We start from the raw sequence: 18,224 nt of genomic DNA, 5'->3' as shown, positions 1-18,224 counted from the left end.
TCCTTGTGAATTCATCAGAATTTCTCGCCCCTCTCTGTGCGATACGAGTTACCTAGGGTTCTCAAGTACGTCAAAGTATAGTCTTGAGCGGCATGAGAGAATAGTCCTCGCGAAACCAAAGAATTTCGAATTCGCTCGAGACTTCTTCTTCTCGGCACCGTCCGCTCCAATCGCATCATGAGCACACCACTAGTCGTCCTTACGATCGCGGGATCCGGTGAGTCTCGAGCCTGCACCTCTGACAGCTCGGCATAGCTGACTTTCAGTTTCCCCATTTCACTCCTCGGAATCCGACTCGAAGACTCGGGAGCAGGAGCGGGTATCCAGGCAGACCTCAAGACCATCTCTGCGTTCTCGTGCTATGCTACGACCGCGATTACGGCATTAACGGCACAAAACACGCATGGAGTTCAAATGGTTGAAGGAGTTTCGTCGAAAATGGTCAAACGCCAACTCGAGAGCGTCCTGATTGAAGATATCGGGGCTCAGGCGATCAAAACTGGAATGTTGTACGACGAGGAAATCATCAGGACGGTCGTTGAAGTTCTCGACTCTCACTTCAAGAGAACGAATCCGATTCCTCTCGTGCTCGATCCCGTCTGCGTCTCGACTTCTGGACATTCTTTACTCGCTCCCGAAGCTGTCGACTCTCTACGAACCCTCCTTCTTCCGTTGGCGACCGTCGTAACGCCGAACATCCCTGAAGCCGAATTCTTGACGGAAAGGAAAGCGGGAAGTATCAAATCGATCGACGACATGAGGAGTTGTGCGAAGCAGTTGGCAGGTCAGGGAACACGGTGGGTTTATCTGAAAGGTGGACACATGCCAATAGTGAAGGAGGACGGACGCAAGGTCGTCGCGGACCTGCTATGGGACGGAAAGGAGGGGAAAGAGTATCTCAGCGAACGAAGGTACCTCGACGTCAAGAATACTCACGGGACAGGGTGTACACTCGCTGCCGCTGTCGCTTCAGGTCTCGCGAAAGGTCAAACCGGTGAGCCTCATTTCTGCAGATTCGATTTCTCGCTCGCGCTCAAAGAGGTTTCCTTCGACAGTCCCCGAAGCGGTACAAGCTGCGGCCGACTACGTTGCCGAGGCAATCGCTTCATCATATCCACTAGGAGGAGGTTCAGGACCTATCCACCATTTCCATTCCCACGCTCCTCGAGCAGTTCCTCTGTGAGCTCTCTTTCCAATTCTAACGTGAAACTCGACTAATTCCAGTCGTTTCGTTAGACCGAATCCTCACTCTCCTACGCCTTTCACCGACTACTTGATCAATTACAACCCCCCCCTGTGGAACCGTTACGTCTATCACCCTTTCCCTCAAGGACTCGCCGATGGCACGATGCCGCTCTCGGCATTCCTCCATTTCATTCAGCAGGATTACCACTTCCTCAAACAGTACGGTAGATCGAATTCGCTGGCGGCGTACAAGACGGAAGACATGAAGGAGATGGAAGCTTCGATCGAAATCGTCAACGCGGTGCTGAAAGAAACAGAAATGCATGTCTCGGTATGTTCAGCTTTACTCCCTCATCGTAGACTGGAATCTAGAACTGACCGGGCTGGGTCCTCCCGACAGTACTGCGAAACTTACGGCATCTCGCGAGAAGAACTCATGGCAGTCCCCGAATCTCTCTCAAACATCGCCTACACTCGATACGTTCTCGACACCTCGTCGAAAGGTGACCTCCTCGACACTCGAGTCGTAACTGCGCCTTGTCTCATCGGATACGGAAAGGTCGGAGAACGACTCGTCAACGCAACAGAGGGAGTTGAGACGGATGAAACGAAGAATCGCTATTGGGGTTGGATCAAGGAATACGGAGGTGACTGGTACCAAGGCGCAGTCAAGACGGGTATCGGTGAGTTTCTACTCCTCTCAATCGAAACTTCACACTGCGCAGACTTCGACTTTCGAGCTTACTTCTGTACACCCCGCTCGCGAACCTACAGATCTACTTGAATCAACACTGTCCGCTTCACCCATCTCGCCGAAACGACTGGAAGAACTGGCCAAGATTTTCGAGAAAGCGACAGAATTAGAAATCGCTTTCTGGGACGCTGCGATGGTCGCTGGGAATGAAGAACGAGCCCGACGAGCCGCTATCAAGAACTAGACGGTAGATTTTGGGTAGGTGATCGAGGGAATGAACGTGTGAAACTACCGTCAGTGCTTAGAACACCCATCGAAACGACGATACGAGGCGATTCGATTCTCCTCCCCGTTTCTCATAAGACGACGACGCACTGCTGATAATTTCGTATCATCCTGAGCCTTGCTGACCAGCTGTCTAGTGAACAGCTCGCTATCTGTTCGAGCAAAGCTTGCGAAGACCTCGAGCTCGGAACTCAAAGTCGGACGATCGAGGCGCTACCTTCCTCGAGCTTCCTCTTCGCGCTGACGACTTTCGAGTGTGTCGCTACGAATGTACACCTCAGGCTGTTTCGCTGCCGAGCGAGTTCACCCCCCACTCGTCGGTCCGTCGGCACATCGGCTCAATAGTTCCTCGGGTTCATTTTCGATCTTTCTCTCTCTCTCTTCCACTTCTTACTCGAACGCAACATGTCTCTCGGTAAAGCTTTCAACGTCGGCACAAAGGGCCTCAAGATTCCCGCTATCGGGCTAGGGTAAGCTCTTTCCTCCTCTCCTCCTCTACCTCCAGTCGCTGCGTCATCTTTACCTCCACTAACGCTCTCTGGCGTATTCTCTGTATAGAACCTGGAAGAGTTCGCCAGGAGAAGTTGCTAATGCCGTCAAGGTAGCGATCCAAGCCGGTTACAGGTGAGTGAAGCCTTTGAGAGTCTTGAGACACCCGAGCAGAAAATTGACTTTCGCTTCATTTCGCTCACTCTTGTAGACACATTGGTACGTCTTCCGTCAATCCTCGAATCGTTCTCATGAAACTGATGTCGAGGGGTCAATGTAGATTGCGCCGCTATTTACGGCAACGAAGGAGAAGTCGGACAAGGGATCAAGAATGGAGGAGTTCCTCGTGAACAACTTTTCATCACTTCAAAGGTGAGTCTTCTCTCGAGTTCGGTCCGATCTAAGTACTGACAAAGCATTCCCTCGACTTGTTCTCGCTCAGCTCTGGAACGCTGAACACTCTCCTTCTCGAGTCGGTCCCGCCCTCGATAAAACTCTTTCCGACCTCGGACTCGACTACCTCGATCTCTACCTCGTACGCCTTCTGTCTCCCTGGAAGTAAATTTCGGGAGAAAGCATTCTGAGCTCGAGACTGACTTTTTTTCGTTCTTTTCCCGCGCTCAGATGCACTGGCCTGTCGCATTCGGAGAAGGACGAACGAAGGACGACAAGCCTAACATCGACTGGGATTTGACGAACGATGTTCACCCGACTTGGGAAGCGATGGAGAACCTCGTCGAAAGTGGCAAGGTCAAGAACATTGGAATCTCGAACTTCACGATCCCCAAGATGGAAAAGCTCTTCTCGAAGGCAAAGATTCGTCCGGCGGTCAACCAAGTCGAGTTGAACTTGCAATGCGCTCAACCTGAGCTCGTCGCTGTGAGTCTCTTTCATCCTGTCCCGGCCCGATGACGGACGACTATGCCGTCAGCTCGTTCCATCAACGGCCAGAGACTGACGCTCGTCTTCTCTTTCTCGCAGTGGGCCGCGAAGAACGACATTCTCCTCGAAGCTTATTCTCCTCTTGGTTCGACTGGTGCACCTCAACTCGAAGACCCTGTCGTACGTCTCTTTGCGACCATACACTTCGTATCCAGTCGATTCGCTGCTAACTCTCCCCCTCGTGATCAAACCGTTTGCAGGTCCAGGAGATCGCGAAAGCACACAACACTCAACCCGCGAACGTCTTGATCAGCTGGCAAGTCGCTCGAGGTATCGTATGCCTCCCGAAGTCGGTCACTCCGGACAGGATCCGTTCGAACTTTGAAGGTGAGTCGAAGTCGAGTTTTTCGCGCCTTCGAAGTTGCTTGTCGTTCGACAGTTCCACTCAGCGGCTTCTCGACGTGCTCGACGTTGTCCTCCGGACGTTTCGCTGACCTTTGTTTCTCTCGTCGGCGTCGTAGATATCGAACTCTCCAAGGAGGAAGTAGCCAAGCTCGAGAAACAAGCCGCAACTTTCGGTACAAAGCGCACGGTCGATCCTTCTGAGGGCTGGGGTGTCAAGATCTGGGAAGATTGATCGAATCTCAATTAGATAGCATATCATATCGTATCAAAGGAAGGAGTAAAATGAAAATATTGGAATGTACTTAGAATCTCTCTCTCTACGAAGCGTCACGGCTTTGAGTCCGTCCGCCCGCGAAGGAACGGAGCTTCCTCGATCGACATTGTCGCAGCGCATGGTACGATTAGAGTGGAATTTTCGCAGGACATTTCGATTTGAACCTCCTTTCGAGTTCCTGCTCTGCGAAATTGCTCCTTCGACTCGTCTGTCTCGGGTATTGACGCGCTTTTTCTTATGAGCTCTCGTCACACACTCTTCCTTCATACTCTTTCTCCTATATAAGCGAGAAGAACGTCCGCCCACAGCTTTCACGCTAAAAAAACGAGTCTCGGTTCGCTTCATCAAGCTTTCTTCCTCCTCGACCCTCGACTCTCTCGAATGCCCAAGTCTACACGACTGTACACCTTGTGTGTACTCTTCCTAATCGCCTACCATCCACCAAACACGCTAGCCCAGTTCGAACGCGTACCGCTTCATCAATTGGATCGAAGACAAGATGGGTTTGGAGGTCTGTTCGGAGGGAGGGAAGGACGTGGAGGGAGCAGTGACACGACGGGTACGAGTGTCGCACCCCCAGTGACTACTCCAACGAGTGCAGCAACCCAAGGAGTCGCCGTCCCGACGAGACCGAATCCCGCGACTGTTCCGTCAACTTCTACTCCGGCGTCGTCTTCGAACAACGGGTTCGGGTTCCCCTTCTTTGGTGGGAGATCCTCGTCTACGGATACTTCAGCCGCACCAGATACGACCGCGAGCGCTTCAGTGACGAATCCGACCTGTGAGTCTTCCTTCTTCTCTTCTCGCCTCCTGAGAACGCGAAAAGTCTGGGGTCAAGGGGGGTTTTCAAGGGATAATCGGACATCGTAAACGGTACAGTCTGTGGCTATAGAGGTCGTGGAGCTCGCGTCGAGGGGACGAGGTCGAAGGAGATTGGACTTTACGACAGAGCGGAGTACGAAAGCTGTCCTTCTTGAGTGCCCTGCTGACCACATCTTCCTTCCGTTAGCTGCCGCAGTGAATCCTAGCGCATCTTCGTTACTCTCAGATTCGGCGTCGAAAGAAACTTCCGCCGGTTCGTTCAGTTTTCGTTTCTATTTCGTTCTGTCTTCTCGTTCCTAACTCTTTATCTCGACGTCTTCCGGTGACCGTGAAATAGCTTCGCAAGTCATCGTCACCATCACCTCGATCGTCACAAATGCGGACGGTTCTCATTCTACGATGGTTTCGCAAAGTGCGAGCGCAGTGGCCGCGAAGCAAAACGATGGAGGAAGTGGTCCATCGGGAAAGACTTGGGGAATCATTGGAGGTGTCGTAGGAGTACGTCGATCCTATCGTTCTCGTTCGTAGCCCTTGCCTTGAGACTGACCTGACGATTTTGATCGTTTTCTTTCGTATCGTGCAGGGAGTTGCAGTCTTAATCGGAGCGATCCTGATTCTCTGGAGGTGTACGCAAAGAAGATTCGACAACCTCGATGGCAACATGGACGAGATCAAATGGCCGGAACTCCAGCCTGACGGACAAACGGTCTCTTCCGGACTCGCGACTCTCAATCCAGCTGCGACACGGCGAACTGGAAGGGCAGGAATCGAGATGGAGAAAGACGAAGGTAGTGAATGGGGTGATGACTCGCCGAGACTCGGAAAGAGACCGGACGGGACGAACGAAGGTCAATATTTCGATCATCCTTCAGCTTACGAAGTGAACTATAACGGTCACGGCTCTCAACGAGGCTCCTACTGTACGTGACTCTCTTCTCGTTGCTAGTTTGGCAGTGGCTAAAGTCGCACCTTTACTTTCAGACGACGATCCATATCACGGTCCAGGCGGAGCGACTCCTTATCCCCCTCGTCCCATCAGTTACCGACAATCTTCAGCCTCACCATACGAGCATTACGATGGAGCAGTCTCGAACCCGTCGTTCCGGAACTCGAACATTTACGGTTCGAACGAGGACGTTCCTCTAGTCGAGAATCGACCGCCGGGAGTTCCGATTCTTCGAGTCAGCTCTCCAGTCTCTCAACACCGCATGTCGTAACCCCTTAATCTCTTAGTTTATTTATACCCTTTTCCGCCTGTGCTTAAGCTGTCCCGATATCCCTTGCAGTAGTAACCTCTTGTTCCTTTAACGCCTTTCGTAGTTTGACTGTTCTCTAATTCCGAACCTTGAACAATACGAAGCATAGACACTGACTTGTATACATACTCTCAGCCGGTTCCATCGAGCTAATGGGTCTCTCGAGCGACTCTGAGAAAACGAGAAGATAGAAACGAAGACGGAAATAATGTACAATTCCTACGACCCTTGATACTTCTACATTCGGCTCAACGCTTCACCGTCTCGTTTTCTGCAGCTTCCATAACTTCGAGACCCTCTTGCTGCGATGCTCCGATACTTCCTTGCCACCCATTCGCTCGAAGGTAAGCGGCGAACTTTTCGTCCTCGTCCGCAAGATCCCCGTCGAGGCTACACAATCGCACGCCCTCGTCGATCAGAACGATGTACGAAGTACGAAGAATGAGAAGAAGAGGTGAAGAGAGAATGGCAAAGCTCACTCGTTTCGGATGAAGAAATAAGCGACGACAATTCCCAACAATCCACAACAAGCTGCGACCACGAATGTATAGCGCTGTCCTAGACTGTTCACCGTGACGAAATGGGAAGAGAAGAAAAGAATGTCAGAAGCAGCTCTCTGCGGGCCTCGGTTTGCTCTCGGAGAACTGGACTTGCTGTATTTTGATCGGGTTGAAGGTCTCGACTCCAACAACGGCTCCGACCTTTCCGATCGCAGCCGAGAGACCGTCTGGGAACGACAAGAAGAACATCAGCTCGGATCACGGAGGCAGCGGAAGAAAGCAAAAGCTCACAGCAAGTTCCACGAACAGCGGTAGCGTAGGACTCGGCAGATGTCAAGCCGAGAGTGTTACCGGGACCGAGGTTACCGAAGCATGCGAGCATTCCGTAGAGGAAAATGAAAACGCCGACGTTTGACGGTTTCGAAACTGCACGAGAGGGATTCATCAGCCTCGACAGACGGCTACGAGCGACGAGCGACGAGCGAAGGCAGAACACACGCTGAGGGTAAGCGATACCAACGATTAGCCCGATAGCTAAGTATCCTGCGAAACCGAGAATCACTGTTGACGAGGATTCGAAAATCGGTCAGTACAATGCTCTCGAGCAAGAGAGAACCGCTTGGGACGCAGCTCACTCAAGTTACGTCGACCTAGACGATTCACGAGCAAAGCTCCGACGATGCATCCTGGTAATGCGATAGTCGAAAGGAGGAGCTGCCATTCAGCCGTCTTGCGGATCTTCTCTTTACCGGTCTCTTTGACGATGTTTGCAATGACGGCACCCGAGAAGACTCCGTTGGGGACTGTAGAGAGGAAAGAAGAGGTGAGCTCGGTGTTACTTTTCGAGCAGGGCAGAAAGGAGAAACTAACAGACGATGAAATCGTAGAGGAACCAGACGCCGCAGGTACCGATGAGCTACGAGAAGGCAGAGAGAATTAGCTGACGAAAGGAGACAAAGAGGCAGAGATCAAGCTCACACTTTTCCAGTAGTAGCGCAGGACGAGCCCGTACGGAACCCTAGACTGAATGGCTCCCTTTCGGTAGAGCTGAGAGTTGAGCATTCGAAGTCGGAAGATGAAGACAACGAGCGCTGCACGACGAAACGAAAACATGAGTCACTGAGTTCTGGAGATGGAGCGACGGTACCATGCTTACGAGGTACAGCAGTGATACCAAAGACGGTTCTCCATACTGTCGAGAGATTGGCATTCAGGCCTCCCGCAGCTTGGAACACGATCAAGTAGAGCGACGAAGCGAACACTCCTCCGAACGAGAGGACAAAGTTCTGCGATCTCGATGAAGGTTCAGCAGATGCACCTTCATATAGTGAAAGAGTACGCACGGTGACCATGATGAAGACTGGACCTCGTTGCTTTTGCATTCTTTCGTTCGCAGACTCGAGACTTGACGCTGAAGACGAAGGGTATTCTCCTCCGACTCCGATACCGGTCAAACCTCGCGCAACTGTCAAGAACCAGATGAATCCAGTAAAATTACGTTGAAGGTTGTCGCCACTTCCGTGAGCTCCGGTCGCCAAGATGACTCCGACAACGATGCAGACGGTGGAGAGGACGATACCCCATTTTCTTCCTCTGTAATCGCACAGAAGACCGATTGCGACCTGTCCGAGAATCGTTCCTACGGTGAGAGCGTTCGAAACTTGTGTGGAGTAGGCGGGAGTGTAGAGTTTGGCGCCGTAAAGTTGAGCGAATACGACATTCGTGAGAGTCTGAAAGAAAAAAAGGAGAAATGTCAATGCGTTTTCGTTTCGTCGGTCGCAGATTTCGAGACGAACTCACCATGATGTTGTTCTGCAGACCATCAGAGATGAGCGCGAAGCCGGAACAGATAATGGTAAAAATCGAGGACAGTCGCTCCTTGCGAGATTGCTCGTAAACATCGGCGAGTTCGGATCTTGTAAGATTGAATTCCTCCGGTTTCTCGACTGAAGGTGAAGCTATGAGCTCATTCGAGGAAGATGTCGTCGAGGTTTTCGAACCGGAATGGACGAGGGTGGTACTCATGTCGAAAAGTCAAAGGACTGAGGTGGGGCTGATGGGAAAAGGAAAAGAGGATGGAAACGAGGAGCGTCTGTCGAAGTTGAGGAGCGTCTACGAGACACACGTTCGTTGATGTTGCAGTTTCTGGAGCGGGGCGGAAGATCCGACGCAGTAACGTAGAACGTGCGAAGAAGAGAGGAGAGAAAGAAGAACGGTCGAACGAAATCCGGCACGACGGCAGAGGATTGGTCGGCCCCTCATACTGATTCCGGATAATCTGAGGAAGATGGAGCCGTACCACCCGGTGCAGAGAAGGGTTGAAAACTGAGCTAAAAACGGTTCATTCGAAATCAAAGAGCGGACACGTGGGCTGATTCTCCTTTGCCGATATTCGCCGCCCGATAGGCGGATCCGTCAGATCTTGAGCTTGTAGCATAGCAACAGAGCAGTGGATCGGAACGAAGTGAGTGGAAGAGGAGGAGAGGAAAGCCGCGAATTTTTTCAACGCTTCTCTCGGCTCTACCACTCTCGGACCTCAGCGCGACACGCTCCCAATGGACCAGAATGACTTGGAGAGCCTACTTGCCTCACTGAGACAGCAGCAAGACCCGCCAGCACCTCCTGTCGCTCCCTCAAATTCTCATCATCACTCAACTCCTGTTCCCTCTCAAGATCAATTGGACGCCTTGCTTAACAGCCTCACTGCATTGCCCGATTCTACCTTGAACAACAACTCACCAGCACCCGCAGCAGCCCCGACTCGGACTCGAGATTACTCCAATTTGACTTTCCCCGAATCCCTTCCGATCCTTCATTCGCTCGCGACCGATACGAAGTTCCTCGACAGCATAGAAGCGATGTGGGATGAACAGAAGAACTGGGAACTGAGGATGAAAGATGAGAGGAATCGATTAGAGCAAGAGGCGATTCGAGCTGGACACAAGTCAGTCACCCTTTCCACTTATACGGAGATTCCGTACTAACACTGAAGCGAGCATGTACAGCCCGCAAATGAGAGGGCTGAAACTGAAAGATTGGGACAAGACAGCCCTGAAGAAATGGGAGAAATTGCAAACTTCGCAACAAGAAAAACTCCAAGCGGTTCGTCCCATGTCTCCTTGTATGCCGCATGCCCGCGCTCACCCATAGTTGAACACTAGCTCGGAGTACCGACCTTTCAACCTACCCGAGATCAAACCGTCCTGAAACGACAAGAACGAGTCATGAAAGTTCTCGTTGGTTTCGTCGAAGACCGCGAAGACGCAGAGTAAACTTGGGCGCGGACGAAGGTCGACGAGAAGCTCGTGAGTCTGATGAACTCTCTACCTGCGCCATCATCCGCCATGCTAACACGCTGCTTGATCGCCTCCTGAAGGCCCTTTCTAGGCAGAGTCCTCCTTCGGAGCCACTTCATCGCTCACAAGCGAGCAAGGGAGTTAGAAGACCGAACGAAAAACGAGCGACAATTGAATGGACAACAACAACGAGTAACACAACAGAACTACAGCTCAAAACCTTATTCCTCGGTCGCCTCAATCGCTATCATCGAGTTCCAGCACCGTCACAATTGACCTCTTTGCTGGAGGAGGTCGTATTTCTCCGCTCGACTCGTCAGAATCCAACTCCAGTACTTCGACCGCTCCTTTCGTACCTCCGCTCGATCTTGGTTCCGCTTTAACTTTCATCGCTACAGCTTTACCCTTTCCTTTCGCTGTTACTCCCTTTCCGTTCAATGTCGTAGACACACTGCCCTTCTGTCGATGTTCCATTTCGTTTAGAACGTTCCAATCTTCCTCCTCCTCCTCTTCTTCTTGCTCGAAATCGTTCATATCGTAATCCTCTTGACCTTCCGGCTCTAAAGCTCTAGCTTTCCCCTTCCCCTTCGAAGTAGTTGTCGCCGTTGACCGAGACTGAACAGAAGGTTTTCGCTGAGATTGAGATTGAGATTTCGCGATCGCTTGAGCTTGTAGAGCGTCGTAATCGATTCCATCTTCGTCTCCCAGCATTTCATCTCCGAAGTAGTCGTCTTCATTGTCGTCGTCGTTGTGGGCCGCGGAGGGCTGGGGAGGTCGTCGATTCGAAGAGGAAGATTGAGCTCGAGATGGACCGGCGCGAGGTTGTTGTTGTTGTTGCTGTGCTTGAGCAGGCCGAGCTCGTTGAGCGGGTTTAATGTCCGGTTTGGCATCAGGAGGGGGAATGACGGGTGTCGGAGAGCGTTGGACGGGTGCTTCAGGTTCGTTAGGTTTCGGTAAAAGATCCATCCTGTCAACAACATATGTCAGCTCAAAAAGCAGAGAGCATGAGGGGATACAGAAAACTGACTCTAGTCTCTGTCGTAGGGAGTTTTCGATACTCCACTCTTTGAACTGTTCTAGTTCTTCGACGTCGTGACCTTTGACGATCGTGTTCTGCGGAGTCAATAACATGATTCCGTTGACGAAAGGTACGTCGTGAATCAAGAGCTACTCAGTCATCATCAGCATAGGGTCAGCATCGGAGTGAACAAGAGAACTTGAAGAGAGAGGGGCAAAAATTACCTTCGTTCCCAATTTGATCTCCTCGAGTCCCAATCCATTGATCCTCTGCAACTCGAAAGCCTCTACCGAGTTCTTCCCATCACTAAGTACGAATTTCCCACTCCCTCTCGGGAAGATCGGTTCTTTCCCCGTTCCACCTGCGAGGATCTTTTTCTCTTCTTCCTCGATTCCTCCCTCGTCCTCATCGTCCAACCTCATGTCCCTTCCACCATCACCCTCAATCCCCTTCGCTTTCAGTTTCTTCCACTCGTTCTTGTCCTTCAAGACTTCAAGGAGACTACTCGCGCTGTGTCCGATATCTTGAACCTTTTCGATTTGAACGAGTACCGCTCCTTTCTTTCCACCTTTGAAGACGATTCGATCGGACAGGGGAGCACTCGCTGGAGTACGCGTTGAGAACAAGAGACGGTTTTGGGTGAGGAGAGGGGCAGTGAGGAGGATTGAAGTTGAGAGATCTGAGGAGAGTAATTGAGATTCAACGGATTTGATCAGGACTGAGGTGGTCGAATTGCATTGAGGATCTGTAGACTAATCTCACGGCGACGCTTCGACATGTCAGCTAACAAGGGTGGTTCAGAGAGGGATGAGAGCTTACTTGAAGGTACTCGACACAAGCGTTCAACCAGTCTGGATTGAACACGAGAGTGGGGTAGTTCGACTTGTACCAACCGTGAAAGGCAGGCGGAATCGCCATAGATGCGTTGTGCCGTCTGGCAGGGCTTGTTGAGAGAGTTGAGTGATGAACTGGATCTTTCTCTCTCTTGATCAACCTCACCTCGAATTCTACCGCAACGACAGGAAACACAAGGAGGAACAGTTGGCAGGAGGGGTGGGAACAGAGTAGGGACTCAGCGGAGGGCAGGAACAGCTTGAAAGGCAAGGCACGGTAATGGAGGAGATGAGGGTCACATCAATCGCACTGTGACTGCAGCTCGCTCGTGTAGCAGTGACACAGACTGTACTGTAGTCTCCCTCCCGGAAAGAACAAGCGGTTTTGACGAGAGTCATGACTCGCTCGCTTCGGATTCTCTCTTCCTTTCTCCTTTCTCTCTTATCTCCCACCCTCTACACAGGAACGACTTCTCGCTCGGTTCAGTGGGATGTCAGACTCGTTCGCGTACATCACGGAGCAAGACTACGAACAGCTTTGTCCTCTCGCTTGTCAACTATTTCCTCCTTTCGACGCTGCTCGTGACTACCTCGTCGAAACAACTCTCGACTCTCTCGACGTCTCACCAGATACACTCAAGAACGACTTCGCATATCAGTACATCGAATTCAGGGACAGGAGAAAGTTGGGGAGCGCTTTGAGTTCGTTCGAGGCAGAATTGGGGAAAGGGAATCAGACACCGAAATTGGAGTTGACGAGGAATCAGCTCGAAGACCTCAAGAGGTATAGAAAGAGGTTCAAAGAAGCGAGTCAAGTGGCAGATCGAGAATCCGAGAACAAGTCCATCGAAAGTGAGTTTAGTCAAATCTCCTTTGCTCTTCTCGTCAGTGTGCTGACCCGAGTTTCCTTTCAGAGTATGACCTACTACCTCCTCGCTTCTCGAAATTCTTCTACTTGAGTCGGGAGGCGGAAGAAGCGGTCAAACCGAAACCTTTGCCTTCACTCGACTCATTGATACCTCGACTCTCTCCCACGCCTGGGGCTCGGTCTCAAGCACTGGCGCAAGTTGAAGGATCTCTTCCGCAAGACATTCCCTCGACGCAAGAGACGATGTGAGTCTCAGGTCGAGGTCTCTTGCCAACCTCTTCGGCGGATGAACTGACACCACTTTATCGTTTGCTAGTGTTTCGAAGTACGCTGCGACACGAGCTCACTTCGATCCAGTTCGTCAACATCGCAAGCATCTCATGAACGCCATCAAGGAATCGACGAATGATAAGGAGGGAGCGGTTGAACGAGCGAGACAGGAGATTGGTGCGAAGCGAGAAATTCTGGTCAGTTCTTTTCGTTCCAGATCAGCGGTCTATCCCATATCTCATTCTTCGTCTCGATGTGCTTGACGCAGCACGACCTTCTAATTCGCGAGAGATCTCCGTCACCCGAGCCTTTCTCGATGTCGTTCTCTGCAACATCTCCGCCCTCTCCCGAGTCTCCAGAACTCTCTCATACCTCCGATTCTTTGCCTTCCGAAGACAAGCGCGAAAACTCGATCCATTTCGACGTGCCTGAGGAGCAGAAGTCGGTCTCGATGGAGGCGAAAGTGACGGCGGAACCGACGAAAGTCGCAGATACCTCGACGTTGGCAAGAACGAGCCTCGACGATGCATCACAACTCTCCGAAACGTCGACAGAGGGATTATCGCACTCGAAAGCTCCGCAGTCCTCCTCGATCGTTGCGAATAAGTTCGAAGAACTGCAGAGTTTTCGCTTGAGTTGTGCGTCTTCATTCTCTGATCTGTACACTCTCCGCATTCAGCTCATCGCCAACTTTCTCTTCTCCAGCTAACGACTTGAGCCTCGCCTCCTTCGACTCGAAATCGCTCGACTCGATCGCCTCGCTCGCACCGTCTGTTCCAGCTGGATCGTCAAACACTGTCTCCTACTCTCTCGAATGGAACCCTCTTTCTGACACCTCGAAGATTCCGATCGGAGCTCCGACAACCCTCACTCCTGGAGAAAGATCGAAGGCGCAAGACGTTTTCGAAGCGGCAGAGGCGCTCTTCGACAGTCTGATGCAGTCGTCGAGCGAATGGGTTAACGAGCTCAGGGCTACAATCGAAATGAGTACGTCGGGTCAACTCGTCGAGCAGGAGGAGGAGGACAGCCGACGAGATGCGTTCGAATTCTTCGACAAGGCTCATTCCACGACTTCGCACGATCGAGTAGATCCTTCGACTCCAGATCCTCAGACAGAACGTGATCGTACAGCTACATACACGTCTTTGGCTCCCAGTCAAACTCCACCTGGTCCTTCTCCCTCGCGACCATCAAATGTTCCTCAGTCACCGTTTCCGCCTCCTTACACCCTCTACAAGCGACGAGCGAACTCTCTCCCTCCTCCTTCCTCGTGCTCTCAGCTTCTTTTCGACTCTCCTCCCACGATCCCCGTCGAGTTCAATGGCAAGCAAGTCGAAACAGATGAATTCGGATTCGCTCAACTTGGATCAGCGGTGTCGAGTCCGACTTCATCTCCACTTGACGCCCAGGGAGGAGGAAGCTCGAAAGGCGATATTCACGCAGTGCCAGTCTCGAAGAACGAGCTCGAAAGGAATCGAAGCGAGTCGGAACGTGCGATGACGAACGAAACGAAGACGAAACCAGACGGAAGCAGATCAGTTCAGTCGTCGACGCTCGAGTCAACTACCACAAGCGAGCCGCTCTCAACAAGGAAAGCTTTCGATCCTTTCGTCAAGCTCGCTTCGTCCAAGCAGGAAGAATGGACGCCTCAGCTCGCAACGCCCTTTCGACTTGCGGAATCATTAGATCGATTCATTGTTTCCCGAGGTCGTCCTTTGATCACAGCTCCGTCTCGTACTTTATTGAACCGTGACCAACAGTCTCAAGTCGCGAATGCCACCTCCGAATTTCAAGCTGCCTCTGCTCCTTCTCCTGTATCACTGCCATTCCCAACTCCGCCTTTCGTCTCTTCTTTCCTTCCTCCGTTCCCCCTACCAATCCTCAGAGTCATCGTCTTCGATCCCTTACTTCAAATGAGGTCACTCTCTTCAGCTCTCGAAAAGCTACATTTCCAACTCGGTCGTCGACCCTCACGCTTCCCGCCATCCCGCTTCACGATTCAGGATCCCCACCTCATCATTAGTGGCACTTCCTGCGTCTTCTACTTCAAGCTCATCGATCTCATCGGGAACGCGATGCGAGAAGATCCTCCCGACTCGACAAAGCTCACCCGTCAAGAATCGATCTTTTCCACTCTGCGTCGTTTCTCTTCTCTGTACGACCACATCCTCGTCATCTTTGAGGAACAGCAAGCTTCTCGTAAATCGTCGACTTCGGTCAAGCCGTATTCTTACACTCCAATCGTTCTCGAAGGTCTCGTTCGACTCGCGGAAGCCCTGGGGTCCTTGTTAGCGGAAGGGAAGGGTCAGGTTCACGTTGTTTGCTCGAGCGGAGCGGAGTACTCGGCAGAAGTAACCAGGAAATTCGCGGAATTCGTCAAAAGGGAAGATGAGAACGAAACGAGACCTGGTATCCCAGCATGGGGAGACCGAGCCTGGCTCTCTGACGACCCTCAGCCCGTGAGTCCACCAATCCACGCCCTTTTCTGATCAGGTCGACTGACTGCAGTTTCTCCACGAAGGATGAACCTCCGCTTCTCAAGCTTTCGCCTCTTCTGAACGAAATGATCGTCTGCGCCATCCTCTCAGTCACTCTACCGGACGAGTTCGTCAAGCTATCTCAGGAAGATCTCGAATCGACGTTCTCGAGTGTTTGCGGTAACGAGCGACTCGTGAGCTTTGTTTCAACTCAAGCCGCTTGATTCGCTAGTTTACTGATTAGCTTCTTCCCTGTTACAGCGCAAGATCTGGTTTAGCATTCACTCCGATCAGGCGCCTCGAACCCTATCGTTCATCGCCTTGCAAGATCCCCCGCGCTCGCCCTCAAATTCCGGTAGTTCGCCTCTTCGCCTCGACTCGCCATGTGTACTCGACGTAATCAGGAGTGGTGATCTGCGCTTCGAAGACGTTTTCGATGTCGATAGGTACAACGAAGACTCTGGAATGACAATGTATTGAGTTTGGTGACTGCCTTCGAACCTCAGGCTGCAAGTTATTGACTGCAGTTCTAGCTTGCGCTCTTGGTGATATCGATAGACGATTGCTGCGTCGAGACGTGCACAGTGCGAAGGAAGACGGAGCAAAAGTGAAGTGCTGCGAGCGAGAACGCTGGCATTGAGTTATAATGTACATTTTTTTTCGGCTGATATATGCGGCCGTGTGGTCTAGTCGCATGATTCTTCCTTAGGGCTTCATTTGGTCGCTTGGAAGAGGTCCAGGGTTCAATTCCCTGCTCGGCCCAATCTTCTTTTTTTTGCCCGCCTGCACGCCACCTTTCTCTCCTCTCTTCGCTTCTACCCTCTTCCCGACGAGCCTCCCTGTTGCAAACGAAGCCAGGCGACCTTCTTCCTCAACGCTATAGCAGTAGCCTCTTCTGTCGGTCCGCACTCGCTTCAACCGATCGCCTCCTCCTCTTCCGGCCTCTCTTGTTCCCCTTCTCTCACCGACTCAACACTCAGCCGCGTCTTCTCGAACACCACAAGACCGGGGAAAGTTTCCCATCGTTCCCCATCCCCCCTTACCTGCCTTTTCGATCCCCTCACGCACTCTGGTTCCATCTTTGAATCTTTGAAACTCGCTCTCTCAAGTCTCCGAGGTAAGCTAGTCGTTCGTCATATGTATCTATGAGCCTCGATGCTGACTCTGTGGCTCCTCACTTGACAGAAAATGTCGCTCTCATCCCTTCCTCACGAACTTCGAATCAAAATCGCTCATCACTTGCAAGAATCGCTCGAAGGGAACAAAGACGGGCTCCGTGATCAAGGACGCAAACTTGCGCTGGTATCTCGACAGTGGAGGGAACTTGGAACGAGAATGAGCTGGACGAGATTGGACATCGATTTCGTCGATGATTCCATGAGGAGCAACGTCGACCATGCCCGTGAGCACTCGAAGCTACTCCATCTCGTAAAGGAGGTCGAAGTCACTACCATTCTCGACTCCGATGAGGACATCATCTACATTCGAGACATTCGAGGCGTTAGTCAATTGGACGAGTGCAAAACGAAAATCAGACAGCGGTTCGAGAAGTTCGTCAACCTCGCTCTGACCTCGTGCATCAATCTCGAACATTTGAAGCTGGACATCGATACCCTCGACTTCGCTCAACTTTTCCTTAGTTCTGGTCTCGTTACAAACAAGGAGGCGAGCCGTTTCCCTCGACTCCGATCATTCACTTTCTTCTTCGACGATTCTAGGGAGAGCTCCGGTGCTGCTCCCTGTACTACCCTGATCGGAATCCTACCCACACTCTCGAGTCTCGAAGCTGTTGACCTTCGAATTTGCACTCGTTCCGAAGCAACCTTGCCCACTTCTCTTCCCGTCACTCCGTCCTGGCCTAAGCTCGACAAACTCCGTATCGACCTTGCCGCCTTTCGAAATGAAGATGAGCAATCATTTTTCCTCGCCAATTACCCGGACGAAATCGAAAACGAGAAAACTCTACTCTACCTCCTTTCCCTCCCGCATCCGACTCGTCTTCTTACCCTTCTCATTTCCGTCTCCCAATTGACCGTCAAGTCCCTTTCTGTCCTCGAATCTTTCGCCTCTCTCACATCTTTCACCCTCCGTCTCACACCCGACAACCTCCTCGGAATCCTCGACTCTCTCCCATCCCTTCTCTCTTCATTCCGTCAACTTGAACATCTCAGCATCCTCGTAACTCATGACATCGCCAATGCTCGTCACCAATGCAACATATCTCACTCACAATTGCAGACCCTCCTCGATTCTCTACCCGACTCCCTCGTTTCTCTCGAAACTCACTTCAACCTCTCGGATCCTAGCTTCCAACCCCTTATCGAACACTTCCTCGCTTCCAACACCGATGGTCGATTCACGAGATGGATTTATTATGACTCGCATTTCGAAACAAGGTATCTCGGGCCCAGAAGACCAAGGCCAAACGAAGTCGTGCTGAAGAAGATGAAGCGGGCAGAGCCGCTGCGCGGAGGATTCATGCATGAGGATTGGGAAGTTGCTGCGAGCTATTACGTTTTGACTTCAGGAGTGCAATATCGCTGAGCTACGATTTTTGTGTGTTTCCCCTCTCTTCGTTGATCCATCTCGCTGTTCTGACCTTCTCCCTAAGCCGGCCAGTGTTGTAAGTAGTCTCGAATAGATTGAACGTGTTCCGGGAAGCTTCCAAGC

General features: G+C 51.7%; 8 protein-coding genes across 8 annotated transcripts; 6 read left to right on the top strand and 2 right to left on the bottom strand.

The window, feature by feature from the left end:
- Positions 1-177: 177 nt before the first annotated feature.
- JCM6883_004582 (uncharacterized protein) lies at positions 178-2,123 on the top strand (the record flags this gene model as incomplete). The annotated part of the gene is made up of 6 exons (XM_076633466.1): positions 178-217; positions 302-994; positions 1,056-1,179; positions 1,237-1,516; positions 1,586-1,868; positions 1,960-2,123. 6 exons carry the CDS (start codon positions 178-180, stop codon positions 2,121-2,123), a joined length of 1,584 nt encoding a protein of 527 aa, XP_076486515.1.
- A 446-nt stretch (positions 2,124-2,569) lies between these two features.
- Positions 2,570-4,172, top strand: GCY1 (glycerol 2-dehydrogenase (NADP(+)) GCY1; the record flags this gene model as incomplete). Its single annotated transcript, XM_076633465.1, has 9 exons — positions 2,570-2,634; positions 2,723-2,788; positions 2,865-2,872; positions 2,934-3,025; positions 3,096-3,188; positions 3,278-3,532; positions 3,635-3,715; positions 3,796-3,922; positions 4,057-4,172. The coding sequence occupies 9 exons, from the start codon at positions 2,570-2,572 to the stop codon at positions 4,170-4,172; spliced, it is 903 nt and encodes a 300-aa protein (XP_076486514.1).
- A 423-nt stretch (positions 4,173-4,595) lies between these two features.
- On the top strand, positions 4,596-6,253 carry JCM6883_004580 (uncharacterized protein; the record flags this gene model as incomplete). Its single annotated transcript, XM_076633464.1, has 5 exons — positions 4,596-4,995; positions 5,224-5,289; positions 5,374-5,534; positions 5,620-5,956; positions 6,018-6,253. 5 exons carry the CDS (start codon positions 4,596-4,598, stop codon positions 6,251-6,253), a joined length of 1,200 nt encoding a protein of 399 aa, XP_076486513.1.
- A 287-nt stretch (positions 6,254-6,540) lies between these two features.
- On the bottom strand, positions 6,541-8,817 carry JCM6883_004579 (uncharacterized protein; the record flags this gene model as incomplete). The annotated part of the gene is made up of 11 exons (XM_076633463.1): positions 6,541-6,682; positions 6,772-6,855; positions 6,947-7,019; positions 7,084-7,218; positions 7,291-7,353; positions 7,428-7,595; positions 7,663-7,708; positions 7,771-7,883; positions 7,949-8,078; positions 8,136-8,522; positions 8,593-8,817. The coding sequence occupies 11 exons, from the start codon at positions 8,815-8,817 to the stop codon at positions 6,541-6,543; spliced, it is 1,566 nt and encodes a 521-aa protein (XP_076486512.1).
- A 530-nt stretch (positions 8,818-9,347) lies between these two features.
- On the top strand, positions 9,348-10,064 carry JCM6883_004578 (uncharacterized protein; the record flags this gene model as incomplete). Its single annotated transcript, XM_076633462.1, has 3 exons — positions 9,348-9,736; positions 9,798-9,894; positions 9,954-10,064. The coding sequence occupies 3 exons, from the start codon at positions 9,348-9,350 to the stop codon at positions 10,062-10,064; spliced, it is 597 nt and encodes a 198-aa protein (XP_076486511.1).
- A 261-nt stretch (positions 10,065-10,325) lies between these two features.
- On the bottom strand, positions 10,326-12,024 carry JCM6883_004577 (uncharacterized protein; the record flags this gene model as incomplete). Its single annotated transcript, XM_076633461.1, has 4 exons — positions 10,326-11,055; positions 11,116-11,255; positions 11,331-11,858; positions 11,926-12,024. 4 exons carry the CDS (start codon positions 12,022-12,024, stop codon positions 10,326-10,328), a joined length of 1,497 nt encoding a protein of 498 aa, XP_076486510.1.
- Positions 12,025-12,430: 406 nt separating this feature from the next.
- On the top strand, positions 12,431-16,034 carry JCM6883_004576 (uncharacterized protein; the record flags this gene model as incomplete). The annotated part of the gene is made up of 7 exons (XM_076633460.1): positions 12,431-12,791; positions 12,854-13,052; positions 13,124-13,274; positions 13,346-13,715; positions 13,783-15,536; positions 15,620-15,748; positions 15,816-16,034. The coding sequence occupies 7 exons, from the start codon at positions 12,431-12,433 to the stop codon at positions 16,032-16,034; spliced, it is 3,183 nt and encodes a 1,060-aa protein (XP_076486509.1).
- Positions 16,035-16,742: 708 nt separating this feature from the next.
- Positions 16,743-18,098, top strand: JCM6883_004575 (uncharacterized protein; the record flags this gene model as incomplete). The annotated part of the gene is made up of 1 exon (XM_076633459.1): positions 16,743-18,098. The coding sequence occupies one exon, from the start codon at positions 16,743-16,745 to the stop codon at positions 18,096-18,098; it is 1,356 nt and encodes a 451-aa protein (XP_076486508.1).
- Between the last annotated feature and the right edge of the window lie 126 nt (positions 18,099-18,224).

Source organism: Sporobolomyces salmoneus, assembly GCF_050403485.1.
Source record: "Sporobolomyces salmoneus JCM6883 DNA, S_salmoneus_JCM6883_v1_ctg39, whole genome shotgun sequence".
NCBI lineage: Eukaryota > Fungi > Basidiomycota > Microbotryomycetes > Sporidiobolales > Sporidiobolaceae > Sporobolomyces > Sporobolomyces salmoneus.
Note: the sequence above shows the minus strand (reverse complement) of the source record. Positions and strands in the feature narration are given on the sequence as shown.